This window comes from Apodemus sylvaticus, chromosome 4, assembly GCF_947179515.1.
Source record: "Apodemus sylvaticus chromosome 4, mApoSyl1.1, whole genome shotgun sequence".
Classification (NCBI taxonomy): Eukaryota; Metazoa; Chordata; class Mammalia; order Rodentia; family Muridae; genus Apodemus; species Apodemus sylvaticus.
The window spans coordinates 69,705,894-69,721,891 of NC_067475.1; the positions used below are offsets into that span (position 1 = coordinate 69,705,894).

Sequence of the window (15,998 nt, forward strand, 5' to 3'; positions counted from 1 at the left end):
TTGCTCAGCTGTCCCGTGTGCCCAGTTTGGGCAAAGTTTGAGTTCTGGATCATAAATTCCAAAGGAGAGAAATGTCAAAGTAGGAAGAACCCCAGTGTTGTAAGCTTTTGGCAATACCAACACAGGGGATTCAAAGAGTTCATCCTTCGAGATTTCCTCCTCTCCCATCAGCATTTACTTCTCCCTGAAGACCAGCTCACCATCTGCTGCAAGGTGAGCATAGCGGGAGCCATCTTCAGCATGCCTGGACAGAACATGACACCTGCAATCAAGGATCCAAGGCATGTGTTGGCAGATGACCTAGGGAAGCTTTGGGAGAATTCCATCTTCACAGACTGCTCCCTATTGGTGGGTGGCCATGAATTCAGGGCTCACAAGGCCATCCTAGCAGCTCGCTCTCCAGTTTTCAGAGCCATGTTTGAACATGAAATGCAGGAGAGACTAAAAAACCTCGTTGAGATTCATGACTTGGATCCCCAAGTCTTCCAGGAGATGATGGGCTTCATCTACACATGGAAGGCACCAAACCTCAAGAGCTACTCCATGGCCTCTGGTCTGCTGGCAGCTGCTGACAGGTATGGCCTGGACGGCTTGAAGGCCATGTGTGAGGATGCCCTCTGCAGGATCCTCTCTGTGGAGAATGCTGCAAACACTCTCATCCTGGCTGACCTCCACAGCACACAGTGGCTGAAGACTCAGGCCCTGGATTTCATTACAGATTTTGCCTATGAGGTCTCTAAGACCTCAGGGTGGAAGTCATTGGTGGAGTCACATCCCCCCTTGGTGGCTGAAGCCTTCTGCTCCCTGGCTTCTGCACAGTGTCCTTCTTTGGAGCCATGATTTAAATGCCTAAAGTGATCTCAGAAGATGGACAGCTGTGACCTGTACCTCTTCTGCAACAGCAACAACCAGCTTTTTTACCAATGACTTCTGCTTAGACAATGGTATTGAGGGAGCATTTGCACTTTATCAGGGGAATGGCAGCATGGTGGCTCAGGATTTAAAACACCTGCAATATATTATACATACTGAAATGGTAGGTGTGCAATAGGCAGCACTGCAGTCTGGGACACTCTACATGACATCTATGATGTTAATGTTCCTGTTTGAATTTGTCTGATTTTTGGAAACTGAGATTCAATTTAGAGTGGGTCCTAGGCAGAGAACAACTGTGTTTCTTTGGAGAAACACTTCTGCCTTGGACTAAACAGAAGAGATGACTGTGGCCATTGGCAAGGAGAAATCAACCATGATTGCTTCCTCATCAGAGAAGGAAAGACAATGAAGAGTTTCTGTTTAAACATTCAAGGTTCAGGGAACTCGGCTTCAAAAGCAATTACTGCTCTCTCAGAGAACTCTAGCTAAGTTCGCAGCACACATAGGAGAGTTTTCCACAACCTGAAACTGGTGAATCAGAGGATCTGAGGCCCTCCTCTTGTCTCCATGGCCACAAAGAACTCTGTAGACAAAACCTTAACCAAATAAAATACAAGATGAAAAAAACTTTTGAAATCAGTCTGTGGTTTCCAGAGATGTTTATTTCAGAGAAGTAACATGTAGTCCAAGCAGCCTAGCTCAGCTGTGGATGTTTGAACAGAGCCCTCACTCTCCTACCAATATTAGAAACCCTTGGTCTTTTTCCTTGGAATTTAATGTTGGAAAATGAGAACTCCACCCTCATGCTCTTTTTTTTGTTTTTCATGTACTTCTTCAATTTTACCAGAAAATATAACTCCACTTTCAATCAACATAGAAATATTTTTTATTCGAAATATTTTTTATTTACATTTCAAATGATTTCCTCTTTTCTATCCCCCCACTCCCTGAAAGTCCCATAAGCCCCCTTCTCTTCCCCCTGTCCTCCCACCCACCCCTTCCCACTTCCCCGGTCTGGTTTTGCCAAATAGTGCTTCATTGAGTCTTTCCAAACCAAGGGGCCACTCCTCCTTTATTCTTGTACCTCATTTGATGTGTGGATTATGTTTTGGGTATTCCAATTTTCTAGGTTAATATCCACTTATTAGTGAGTGCATACCATGATTCACCTTTTGAGTCTGGGTTACCTCACTTAGTATGATGTTCTCTAGCTCCATCCAGGAATGGGCATGCTATTGAGATGTGAGCAGGAAGCTAAAGAAAAAAGCTTCCTTCTTCTTAATGCTTATTGTGGGGCTCCAGTAGAAGGTGTGGCCTAGTTAAGGGAGTGTCTTCTAGTCTAAAGATCTGGATTAAGGGTATGTGTTTTTCTGCCTCAAGACTCAGACTAAAGGTATATGTTTTTCTCAGATTAAATGTATATGTTTTTCGACCAGAAGAATCTGTATTAGAACTGGATCTATATACTTCAACTTAAGAAAAAAAATTAGCTGGGCACTGCTGGCACATGCCTTTAATCCCAGCACTTAGGAGGCAGAGGCAGGCAGATTTCTGAGTTCGAGGCCAGCCTGGTTTACAAAGTGAGTTCCAGGACAGCCAGGGCTACACAGAGAAACCCTGTCTTGAAAAAAGCCAAAAAAAAAAAAAAAAAAAAAAAAAAGGAAAAGGCATGCCTTCTACTTTTGGATGTCCACAATAAGTGCAGACTAGAAGAATAACCATCACCAAATAATATACTTTGCTTATTTGGGACAATCTTGCATAAATAAAGAGATCATGTAAATCTCTACACAGATACTATTTACACATGCACTGGTCTTACAGATTGCTACCATAAACATGATCAGGGAAGGGGTGCTTTCCTTAACTGCTCAGGAGTCTGAGTGTTCACAAAATGTAAGGCATTTGGAAGAGCTCCTGTATGGTGGGCAGGATCAGAGCCCCAAACCTCTGAAGATGGCTCTATACTTTCCTGTGTTTTATTCCATTTAGACTTTGTACTTCCCCTCAGGGTCTTCAGGGCCCCCTTACCTCCTTCCTCTGAAACTATCTGTTTTAGGCACCTCCTGCAGTCTTCTGGTTTTTCCTTGACTGCCAACAGACTTTTTGATGAGTCTGGAGTCTGTTGCTTCTGGCCACTTAACTTTTTTCTCTTTTGTAGTCTTCTTTTATTAAATACTCTCTCTGCCACTATCACTAAATCTCTCAAACACATTTCCCTAACCTCTAAACCCTCTGCAGGTTTGTTTTTAATATGCTGCCTAATTAATAAAAGCTAGATCAACAGCTGTCTTTGCTTCTGCTTTCTGTGGGGTGTGTATTAATTACAAAATCCACATTATTCATTGATACAATTTAGCTAACAAGAATAGTTATCCAGGATCAGAAACTTGAACACCAAAAAGTAAGACTAGAGAATGCAGATATTCCTGATGCATGGTCAAATCTTTGAAGTTCAGACTCCATTTTTAAAAATCTGTTCAAATTAACATCCTGGCACCTAGCATTAGTTTCCAAGTTGCCCCTCAACAAAACCTAAGCCTAGCTTCACTCTCTAAGCCAATCTCCAATAAGACCAGCATCTTCAATTTACACCCTCAACAAGACCAGGTTATTCCACCAACACACCTGTACCCCCAGATTACAAAACCACCCCCTGCCTAATGACCACCAATGCAGAGGGGAACAGAAGTTAAGTTTATGTTAGCCAGGTGGTGGTGGAGCACGCCTTTAATCCCAGCACTTGTGAGGAGGAGGCAAGCGGATTTCTGAGTTTGAGGCCAGCCTGGTCTACAAAGTGAGTTCCAGGACATCCAGGACTACGCAGAGAAACCCTGTCTTGGAGGAACAGGGAGAGGGAATAGGGCTTATAAGACTTGCGGGGAGTGTGGACCCAGAAAAGGGGAAATAATTTGAAATGTAAATAAAGAATACATCAAATAAAAAAAGAAAGAAAAAATAACTCCCCAAAAGATCAACTCTGAAGCTAAAGAGGTGCCCTGAAAATGATATTCAAGAGACAGAGGCAGAAGAACCTAAACTGAAGTGGTACCCTAGGATACACAGTGGGGCTGTTCTGGGAAAATAAGTTTATTTGAATTGATGTCATTCTTCATAAATAAATTAATATCTAAAACAAACAAACAAACACACAAACATTAAATGAAAGAAAAAACAATGACAGAGGTTGAGCAATTATTTAAAAAAAAAAACAGTTGAGCTATCTGTACCATGGAGCTGGGGCTGCTCCACAGCCCTCTGTGCACAGGTCCCACCAGAAGAGAGCTGGGCTCCCGGAGTTCTGACACAGGCTTACAGGACCACAGGAGGTACAAGCTCCAGTCAGAAACACAGAAACAACAGAACTATGTAACACCAAAAGTAACAAGATGGTGAAAGGCAAGCACAAGAACCCTACCAACAAAAACCAAGGCTACTTAGCATCATCAGAAGCCAGTTCTCCCACCACAGCAAGTTCTGGATAACTGAATATACCACAGAGCAAGATTTGAATTTAAAATCACATTGCGTGAGGCTGATAGAGGACTTCAAGACCAACTCACTGATAAGTGGATATTAGCCTAGAAGCTCAGAATACCCAAGATACAATTCACAGACCACATGAAGCTCAAGAAGAAAGAAGACCAAAGTGTAGATACTTTGATTCTTCTTAGAAGGGGTACAAAATACCCATGGGAAGAAATACAAAGTGTGGAGCAGAGAGTAAAAGAATAGATATCCATAGACTGCCCCACCTGTGGATCCATCCCATATGCAGTTAACAAACCCAGGCACTATTGTGGATGCCAATAAGTGCTTGCTGACAGGAGCCAGATATAACTCTCTTCTGAGAGGCTTTGCCAGTGCCTGACAAATACAGAGGGGGATGCACACAGCTAACCATTGAACTGAGCAAAGGGTTTCAATGGAGGAACTAGAGAAAGGACCCAAGGAGCTGAAGGTGTTTGCAACCCCATAGGATGAGCAACAATATGAACCAACCAGTAAGCCCAGAGTTCTCAGGGACTTAAGCACAAATGAGAGAGTACACATGGAAGAAACGATGACTCCAGACACATGGGTAACAGAGGACAGCCTGAACAGACATCAATGAGAGGAGAGACCCTTGGACCCTTGAAGGCTCATTGCCTCAGGGTACACCTACCAGGTCAGGAAGGCTGGAGTGGGTGGGTTAGTGAGCAGAGGGAGGGGATGGAATAGAGGTTTTCAGAGGGGCATTGAGCAAAGAGGACATTTGAAATGTAAATAAAGAAGATATTTAAGTAAAATTGAAAAAAAAATAAATAATGGCAAAAAGCCAGAACACAAAACCTGGCTCACTCACTCTGCTGCAATCCACGCTGGAAGCCAATGTTTTGAGAGGGTTCACCTGACAATCTACTCCATCTACCAGCTTCTGGAGGTCATGGAGGAGCCACTCCTATGATGTTTCAGAAAGCAGAATCCTTGAACCAGAACATTGATTACTTGCAGTGAAAATTTGCATGTAATGCTGTTTGGGCCGAACACACACACACACACACATACGCTACTAATGCTATGTTTTCCATGCAGACAGGAGACTAGCATGGCTGTCCTCTCAGAGGCTCTACCTACCAACAGCTAACTGAAATGCAGTTACAGCTAAGCATTGGATTGTAGTAGGGGAACCCTATGGATGAGTTAGGCGAAGGATTAAAGGAACTAAAGGAGATGGCAACTCTAAAAAAAATGACCAGTATCACCTAATCTGGACTTTCGGGGGCCACCAGAGACTAAGCCACTAACCAGTGAGCATACATGAACTTGTCTGATGCCCCAAGCACAAATGAAGTACAGGCATACCTTCTCTGGCCTCAGTGGAAGAGGATGTGCCTAATCCTATAGAGACTTAATGCCCCAGGGAGGGGGAATGCATGGGGAGCACCCTCTCAGAGGCAAAGGAGATGGGGGACGGCTGAAAAACTGTGAGGGGAGCACTGCAGTGAGGCAGAATTTCAGATGAAAATTAATAAAATAAAAATTGAAAAAAGGATAATCCAGCCAGGCAGTGGTGCCACACACCTTTAATCCCAGCATTTGGGAGGCAGAGACAGGCAGATTTCAGAGTTTGAGGCCAGCCTGGTCTACAAAGTGAGTTTCAGGACAGCCAGGGCTACACAGAGAAACCCTGTCTCAAAAAACCAGAAAGACACACACACACACACACACACACAGAGAGAGAGAGAGAGAGAGAGAGAGAGAGAGAGAGAGAGAGAGAGACAGACAGACAGACAGACAGACAGACAGACAGAGAGAAACAGAAAGAGAAGCATTTATGATATTCCAGAACCATTGTTCTAATTGGCTCTGAAGAAGGATTTCCTAGGAGGGAAGTACAAGACTACCACCGACCAAATTGGGAGGAGTGATCACAAGGTCTGTGCTTCTGATTGGAATAACACACAGGAAAGAAGAAAGCCATCTTCAGAGTTTTGGGGCTCTGATTCCTGACCACCATACAGGAGCTCTTCTACATGCCCTCCATTTGGTGAACACTCAGACTCTTGACCAGTTAAGGAAAACATCCCTTCCCTGATCAGGTTTATGGCAGAAATCAGTGTAAAAGCCAGCACAGGAGTAAATAATAGCTTTGCAGATATTGACATTATACCTTCATTTATGGAAGTCTGAAGTATCAGTAAGCAAAGTACACTGGTGATGGCTCTTCTTGTCTAGACTACCTGTGGACTCATGTAACATATAAAATGGAGGGATCATCATGGTGGCTCAGGATTTTAAACACCTGCAATATTATACATATTGAAATGGTAGGTGTGCAATAGGCAGCACTGCAGTCTGGGACACTCTACATGACATCTATGATGTTAATGTTCCTGTTTGAATTTGTCTGATTTTTGGAAACTGAGATTCAATTTAGAGCTGGCCCTAGGCAGAGAACAACTGTGTTTCTTTGGAGAAACACTTCTGCCTTGGACTGAACAGAAGAGATGACTGTGGCCATTGGCAAGGAGAAATCAACCATGATTGCTTCCTCGTCAGTGAAGGAAAGACAATGAAGAGTTTCTTTTTAAACATTCAAGGTTCAGGGAACTTGGCTTCAAAAGCAATTACTGCTCTCTCAGAGATCACTTGCTAAGTTCGCTACACACATAGGAGAGTTTTTCACCACCTGAAACTGTTGAATCAGAGATCTGAGGCCCTCCTCTTGTCTCCATGGCCACAAAGAACTCTGTAGACAAAACCTTAACCAAATAATATACAAGATGAATACAACTTTTGAAATCAGTCTGTGCTTTCCAGAGATGTTTATTTCAGAGAAGTAACATGTAGTCCAAGCAGCCTAGCTCAGCTGTGGATGTTTGAACAGAGCCCTCACTCTCCTACCAATATTAGAAACCCTTGGTCTTTTTCCTTGGAATTTAATGTTGGAAAATGAGAACTCCACCCTCATGCTCTTATGACGACGGAGAAGTCTATGCCATAGTAGAGGGAGTCTAATCCTTCTGGGAGAGATGTGTTTGTGGATTAAGGCATGCAAAATCTATTAAATGTTTTGAAAACATCCAAAGGGATTTATTCATTACAGATTTGCAGGCCTGTATACCTGTTGAGGGAGAACCGGCTGGGGAGGGAGCAGAGGTACGAGTCCTTGGTCCAGTCTGTGGTCTGGAAGCACTGAGAGGCCTGTTACATTGCTCCAACATAGCAGGATTAGATAAGAGGAGATAGCCCATGATTGTAAAGCATTATTACAGAAAAGGAGGTGCCAAGAAAAGAGATCAAAAGGTAAAAAGAGAAAGAGATAGAGAGGTGAGATCCACCCGTGGCCACTTAGAAAAAGAATGGGGGGGGTAAGGGGGATAAGAGCGTAAGAGAAAAAAGAGGACAAGAGAGCATGGGCAAGAGAGGAAGGAGGAGCCAAGCAGCCCTCTCTATAGTGGGTCAGGGTACCTGGCTGTTGCCAGGTAACTGCGGGGTGGGGCAAACCTGGCTGTACCTAGGTGACTGTGGGTGGGGAATCTAGGCCGTGGTGTGGCCCAGATATAAAATTAATTCAAACAAATCAGTAGCCTTCCTATACTCAAAGGATAAACAGGCAGAGAAAGAACTTAGGGAAGAAGAAATAGAAGAAGACCTCAGAAGATGGAAATATCTCCCATGCTTGTGGATTACCAGGATTAATATAGTAAAAATGGCCATCTTGTCAAAAGCAATCTACAGATTCAATGCAATCCCCATTAAATTCCAACTCAAGTCTTCAAAGAGTGAGAAAGTGCAATTCTCAATCTTATCTGGAATTACAAAAAACCCATGGTGCTTTTTCACAGCTAAAGAACACCAACTAAAACAAACCAGATGATAGATGACCCAGTGACCTGGAGTAAAACACCAGTAAAATACTACTGGTCTTCTTTAAAAGGGGTAAAATATCTTCTAATAATCCTTTAATCTTAATAATCTCCTTAATTAATAGCTTATTCACTCATCAGAGAAGCTTCCTCCTGCAGCAGATTGGAACAAATACAGAGATTAACACCCAGACATTATGCAGAGAGAGACAGAGACATTGGAGAGACAGAGACAGAGAAAGATCTTCATACACACAACTGTAAATGAGATGTTTCCCTTAAATCCATGCCCTCATAGTTCAGAGAGCCCTAAGGAAGACGATCAGAAGCAGGGAGGGAGACACAGGGAATGGAGGTTCTCAGGAAGACAACGCCCTTTGAATCCCCTTTAACTCAAAGACACTGAGGCAGCAGTCCCATGGCCTCCATGGATCTGTACCAGCTGTCCTTTTCTGATGACAGACAGAAATGTAGAGGATCCATGTGGGAAAGGACGTGGGAAAGAACAAGAAGAATTGAGGGAAACACTACTCACTCAGATTATACAGTATTAATAAAGAATTCATGCTTAATTAAAGAAGGAGGAGGAGGAGCAGATGCCTGGGGAGAAAATATAGTAGTTTTCCAAAACTTTCAGAATGAGATAAGAAGTGTTTCTAATTAGAGCTCCTCTGGTTATGTTTTAGTGCAATGCCATTAGGGACATTAAATTCAGTGGTAACCAAATATCAGGAAGAGAGAATAAAATAAAATACATAAATGTACCCTTTTTGCTCATATTCTTGGTGTCTTAGTCAGGGTTTCTATTCCTGCACAAACATTATGACCAAGAAGCAAGTTTGGAAGGAAAGGGTTTATTCAGCTTACGCTGCTGCATTGCTGTTCATCACAAAAGGAAGTCAGGGCTGGAACTCAAACAGGTCAGGAAGTAGGAGCTGATGCAGAGGCCATGAATAGATGTTCCTTACTGGCTTGCTCCCCCTGGCTTGCTCAGCCTGCTCTCTTATTGAACCCAAGAATACCAGCCCAGTGGTGGTACCACCCACAAGGGGCCCTCCCCACTTGATCACTAATTGAGAAAATGCCCCACAGCTGGATCTCATGGAGGCACTTCCCCAACTGAAGCTCCTTTCTCTGTGATAACTCCAGTCTGTGTCAAGTTGACACACAAAACCAGCCAGTACACTTGGCTGGTTCTTCCAATTCTGAGAAAAACCTTATCTACCTCCTGTGGATCTCTATTGCCTCAATCAATGTTTTAGAAAAATGGCTTACTTCATGTTTAGAGTGTTGTTTCTGCATGCCTATCTGCATGTGTGCTACCCACAGAATCCAGAGGAGGGCACTAGATCCCATGAAACTGACAGCTAGACTTTTGTGAGTTGCCCATTGCTACTAGGAATGAAACCTGGTTCTATTGACTGGCAGCCAGAGCACCAAGTGCTCAGTCATCTCCTCAGGCCCTGTCCCATTTGATTCTGATTACACACCTGTGGTTGTCCTCAGCATGAGGTCGAGTTGAAGGGAAACTTGACAAGTGAATTCTGAGGAATCTGGGATACAGAGCTAACAGAACACAATCTCTTCTTTCAGGTTCATCCTCTCAGCATCAGTCTTTGGAATGAGGAATTCAGCCTCTGTCCCTATAGTTTCTCCATCTTCCCACACAGTTGTGTCCACACCATTCCCTGACTATTACTAATATTGAGAAGTTTGGGAGTCCATGAAAATATTTTATTGTCTCCTCTATTGGAAATTTTTGCAGGTTTTTGTATCTGCTGACTAGCTCTATCTTGTGTTATTGGAATTAAGAAAAAATACCATTCTGGCATAATAAATTAAATTATACTGTGTAATTTAAAACCATGGAATTTATTCCTACAGTGTGAAGGTCAGGAAGGATCAACACATGCATTTCTTCATAAATGATACCTGCTCTAGGGATATAATGGTAGAAGAGCCAATTGGCAAGGACCTCCTCACTTCCTTTATACTCTTTTACTCTTTATATGGTAGAAGCTCGACAGTCAAGGCAGGCCTCAAAGCCATGGTTAAGCAGGACTTTCTCAATCTCCAAATCCTTGCTCGATCAGAAACATGTTGGGATTCCTGGATTGAATTTTTGTATGAGAGTACTTTCCTATACCTAAGGATTAGCATATCACAAAATCACCTTACAGAGGCCCTGCTTTTCTTTCTTTTTTATTGAAAATGAGTTTTCCACACAAAATATTCAGATTACAATTTGCCTTTCCCCATCTCCTTCCAGTCCCTCCCCATCTCACTACTCACTGTACTGCTCAGGTCTCACTCCTTCCAGTTAGATGACAAGCAGAAAAACAAAACCAGGATGAAAAACAAAGAAAACACACATGAAACTTACATGCACTTACACACAAATGCATAAAGTCAATAAAACACAAAATCATGAACCAAAACATAAAAGCAAAAGTGTAGAAAAATGACTAAACAAAGCATATGAGAGAAATTAAAAAGTACAATTCAGCATTTGTGTAGGCCATCAACTCCTTGAGAGTTGGCCTACTCTTAAATATTCTTTGTATAACCAGAGTAAATCTGCTGGAAAAATAATTTTTCATTTCCAGGCAGTTATGAGTTAGAGAGAACATCTCACTCAGGGATAGGAGATAGTATAAAATTCCCCGATTCAGCTCCGGCACCTCCTCTAGACCCATGCAGAGACATATGTCTACCCTCATGTTAATACAAATAACAATATTTGACTTCTTCCTTTCTAATTTGTATACCCTTGATCTGCTTCAGTGGTCTTATTGCTCAAAGACATCAAGTGCCCTATTTAATAGGTATATATACAGAGGAGACCACCTTACCTTGTCTGGATTTTAGTGGAATTTTTCAAGTTTCTCTCCATTTAAGTTGATGTTGGTTGGCTATGGGCTTGCTCTAAACTGCCTTTTTTATATTCAGTTACATCCCTGTCTCTTGGGACTTTTGTCAAGAAGGATGTTGGATTTTGTCAAAGGCTTTTTCTGCATCTAATATGATGATTGTGAGGCTGCTGTCTCTCAGTTTGTTCACCTGGTAGATTGAAGATCTAGTGCAGAAGTTCCTGTGCCAGCTGTACCAGCTACTCCTATACCAAGCAAGGTGGAGAACACCACAACAGGTGCAGCAACCCTTTTCACCTGGTGACCTACAGAGTCTAATTCATTGGGAATGCTTTCCCCTGTGTGGGAGGTTATTGGGGTAACTACTGTGCCAGGATACAAATATCAGATGATACATTTACAACTAGGGAATGTCTGCAAGGGGTAAGTCCTGATGCACAAGCCCACCTATCATCCTCTGGAAGCAAGAGGCACTCATATTCTTAATTGGTAGGAGTTACAATGAAATTGCAGAGATGTGAACGTTCTGAGGATAACTGATTCCCAATACAGAGGCTTTCTTCTGTTACTGAAGGGTGAGCTTACCTCTCTCTGAATGCTGCCATGTACACTGAGTACTTTCTGTAGTCTGTGAATAGTTTCCAGGGAGAGCTGTTCTATCATAGTAGGTGGGCTAGGCATTTAAGCATAACCAACAGTCCTATGTCAAATCAGGACAGGAGGAGTCAATTATCTGGAACAAGCTTTCATAAATGCAGGGGTCATGATTGTGGAGTGGGTTGTTGAGACAGGAAGTGAGTAAACTTAGTGACACTTATGTTAGGGTAGGTGTGGTCATAGGCAGAGGCTAGGGCCTGAAGTCCAGCCTTGCAAGGACTTTATTGGGCCCAATAGCCAGCCAGAACCTGTCTAACAACTTGTTGGATAGAGAAGAGAGTATTTCTATTGCTTACCCTGGAATCTCTATGCATACGTAACTCCTTTTTTTGTATATGCTCTACATCCCCAAATATAGCCTGAATCCCATCCAGTGGCCTGTTTTCTTCTTTCAGTGAAGCTGAGTGTCAGGTGGCTATAAGGTGAATATGCATGAGAGAAGCGTGAAGGTTTTTCTTCTTTTTTTCTTTTCTTTCATTGGATATTTTCTTTACTTACATTTCAAATGTTATCCACTTTCCAGTCTCCCCTCTGAAAACCCCCTATTCCATTCCCCTCCCCCTACCTCTATGAGAGTGCTCCCCTACCCATGCACCTACTCCTGCCTTCCTGACCAGGCATTCCCCTCTACTGGAGCATAAAACCCCCACAAGACCAAGAGCCACTTCTCCCAATGATTTCCAACAAGGCCATTCTAAGCTACATATGCAGCCAGAGCCATGGGACCCTCCATTTGTATTCTTTTGTTGGTAGCCCAACTAGCTTGATGAAATCAGATTTTAGTGAGAGTCCCAGTAGAACCTGTGCTTTCATAACCCCACTGTGCACAGTAGTAGTCCGAAGCTCCTTCACAGACTCTCTGATGGACCTGATGCTCTGGGTGCATGTAAAAATATTGTTTTGACAGGTATTTTCTCACAGAGGGGTCTAACTGGTGATACAACAAATCTTCCAGGTCAAACTATAAAAATGGGAAGCAAGTTTCAGGTGGGGGCCATGTGGCTGGCCTGATGGATGAGATTGTTTGGTCAATGTTAACAATTATCCAAGTGAACATAAGAGCCTGATGAAGACGGTCTGTGATGGTTGTAAGATGTCAGCATAAAGGGAGCAGAATTAGGAATATTGAAGTAACAACTTCAGCAGATCAGCTGAGCGTGGCATGACTTTCCATTGTTCTAGTGCTAATTCCTTGGGAACTTCCTCTCACTCCAGGCAGGCTGAACATGGGAACAGTGTATCCATGCCTGGATTCTATTCACTTTAACAGCTGAACAGCTATAGGAAGATGGGTGAGAAGGTCTTGTGATCCACTTGTTTGGTGCTTTACAGGACAGAAAAAAAAAACACATCAAATTTCCCACTATAAATCTTGGAATAGGATTGGGGAAATAGTAAGTGGGAAAGCAAAGGACAAGTTTTAATTCTGCCCTTACCCTTCTGTTACCATGGAAAGAGTGACACTTGTGTTAGCAGGGGTGCAAGCTGTACTTAAAGCCTGGGGCAGAGCATAGAGTTGGGTAGGGAGGCTAGAAGGGAAAGATCTGTGGCATCCACAAGATATAAAAAGAATGGTCAGTGAAGACTCCCACAGGTGGTGCAGTACAGAGGTTAATTGAGATTGTGGAATTAGGTGTGGTAGAACTTTAGTACAAGAAGTTCTGTAAGAAGTCTAGCTGGTATGAAGGCAGGCATGGCCTGGAGCCATGCTTCTCAAACTGTGGCTCCCTCATCCTCTGTGGTGGAGTATTGACCATTTCATGGGGGTTGGATATCAGATATCCTCTATATCAGATCTTTATAGTATAATTCATACGGGAGCCACACTACAGTAATGAAGTAGCCAACAAGTTATTTAATGGTTCTGGTTGACCACAACAGGAAGAACGGTATTAAGGGGGCACAACACTGAGAAGATGAGAAACTACTGGCCTAGGGAATATGAATACATAATGAATAAATCTCTTTGAATGTTTTCAAAATTAATAAAAGATTTTTGCATGCTTTGACCAACAAACACTTCTCTCCCAGGAGGAGGAGACTTCCTCCACACTGGTCTACACTTCTTAGTCATCATAAGAGCATGATGATGGAGCTTTTAGCTAATGTAGATGCCAAGAAAAGACAATGGGTTTGTAATTCTGGTAATATAGTCTCCACGAATATCCACACCTGATCAGGGCTGATTGGACTATATGTGACTTCTCTGAACCTAAACATCTCTGGAATCCACAGACTGATTTCAAATGTTTTATTCATATTATATTTTATTGGGTTACGATTTTGTTTACAGAGTTGTTTGTGGCCATGAAGACCAGAGAAGGGCCTCAGATCCTCTGAATGACCAGTTACAGTTGGTTGAAAACTCTCCTGGGTGTGCTGGGAACTGAACCACAGTTCTCTGACAGAGCAGTAATTCCTTTTGCAGCTGAGTTCCCACAAACTGAACCTTTAAAAAGTCTTCATTGTCATTTAAGTCTCAGATAAATAAATATTCATGTTTGATATCTCCCTTTCTTTGGGCCCTGGTCATTTGTTCTGTTTGGATCAGTCCATACAATTTCCCCCAATGAAATTCCTTTGGGCTGTGCTTATTTATGGTCAGCACCTACCTTGAATCCCAGTTTCCATCATGTCAGACAAAAACAAACAAGAACTTCAACAGGGCAGATATCATCTAGATTGTGTGAGACTCCTGTTCTGCCATTCACACCTGCAATTTTAACATAGTAGAGCTGTTTTAAATTCTGAGCCACCATGCTGCTTTCTTGAAGATGCAGTGTAAATGCTCCAGCAATACTGTACTCTAACCAGAAGTAATTGGTAACTATATTGGGTGCTGCCATTGGAAGACAGGTGATGGTCATATCTGACTAGCTCCTAAAATCTCTTTATGCCTTTGAGTGAGGGCTCAAAGAAAACATTCTGTGCAGAATCCAGGGAGTGGAAGGCTTCAGCCGCCAAATAGGGATGTGACTCCAACATTGCCTTCCACTCTGAGTTCTCAGAGACTTCAGAGAAATGAAGTGCAATGAAATCCAGGGCCTGAGTCTTCAGCCACTGTGTGCTGTGGAGGTCAGCCAGGATGAGAGTGTCTGCAGCTTTCTCCACAGAGAGTATCCTGAAGAGGGCATCCTCACACATGACCTTCAAGTCCTCCAGGCCATACTTGTCAGCAGCTGCCAGCACACCAGTGGCCATGGAGTTGCTGTTGAGGTGTGGTGTTTTTCCCCTGAGTAGATGAAGTACATCATCTGGAAGACCTGAGGGTCCAGTCATGGATCTCAACAATGTTCTTTAGGCTCTCCTGCATTTCATGTTCAAACATGGCTCTGAAAACTGGAGAACAAGCTGCTAGGATGGCGTGGTGAGCCCTGAATACATGGCCACCTACCAATAGGGTTCAGTCTTTGAAGAGAGATTTCTCCCACAGCTTTGCTAGGTCATCTCTCAACATCTGTCTTGGCTCCTTGATTGCAGGTGTCATGATCTGTCCAGGCATGCAAAGATGGCTCCTATTATGCTCACCTTGCAGCAGAGGCTGAGCTGGTCTTCAGGGACAAGCCATTGCTGATGGGAGAGGAGGAAACCTAGAAGGATGAACTTTTTGAATCCCCACTTTTTGTATTGCTGAAAGCTTACGACATTGGGGTTCTTCATACTTTGGCATTTCTCTCCTTGGGAATTTATGATCCAGAATTTGAACTTTGCCCAAACTGGGCTCTCTGGACAGCTGAGCAACCCCAGGTAAACTGACAGGTAATCTTTGCTTTCTTCATCAACCCCGTTTGGGTGTACTCTCAAACACCATGCTATTTCTTCATTGGCCTCTAATGAGAACACTGGGCTTGAAATCCTTTTCTGAATTCCCCGCATGCAAAATGAGAAGTTGCTTATAGTCCACTCATAGCAGATTTTTTTTTTTACACTGATCTGTGTGGAGCCCCAGCTCTTTGTCTCCATGTCCCCTGACATTTCTGCTGGAGGTAGTTTGAAGGTTAATCTTGACCTGAGAGAACACCAGAGGTTATTTACTCTTCATCCTATTGAACACGATTATAGGTATACTTTGGATTTTAGTTTCAATTTCCCTAAGTTCTCTCTCTCTCTCTCTCTCTCTCTCTCTCTCTCTCTCTCTCTCTCTCTCTCTCTCTGTCTATCTCTCTGTCTCTCTCTCTCTCCCTCTCCGTCTCCCTCTCCGTCTCCCTTTTCCTCTCTCTCCCTCTCTCTCCATCTCTCCCTC

At 43.0% G+C, this 15,998-nt stretch overlaps 1 protein-coding gene and 1 pseudogene across 1 annotated transcript; one reads left to right on the plus strand and one right to left on the minus strand.

Moving 5' to 3' along the window:
* Positions 1 to 180: 180 nt before the first annotated feature.
* Positions 181 to 8,225, plus strand: LOC127683603 (TD and POZ domain-containing protein 1-like; the record flags this gene model as incomplete). The annotated part of the gene is made up of 2 exons (XM_052180928.1): positions 181 to 807; positions 8,208 to 8,225. Coding segments are annotated over 2 exons (645 nt in total), but the record flags the coding sequence as incomplete, so codon positions are not given.
* Positions 8,226 to 14,629: 6,404 nt separating this feature from the next.
* Positions 14,630 to 15,730, minus strand: LOC127683033 (TD and POZ domain-containing protein 2-like; annotated as a pseudogene).
* Between the last annotated feature and the right edge of the window lie 268 nt (positions 15,731 to 15,998).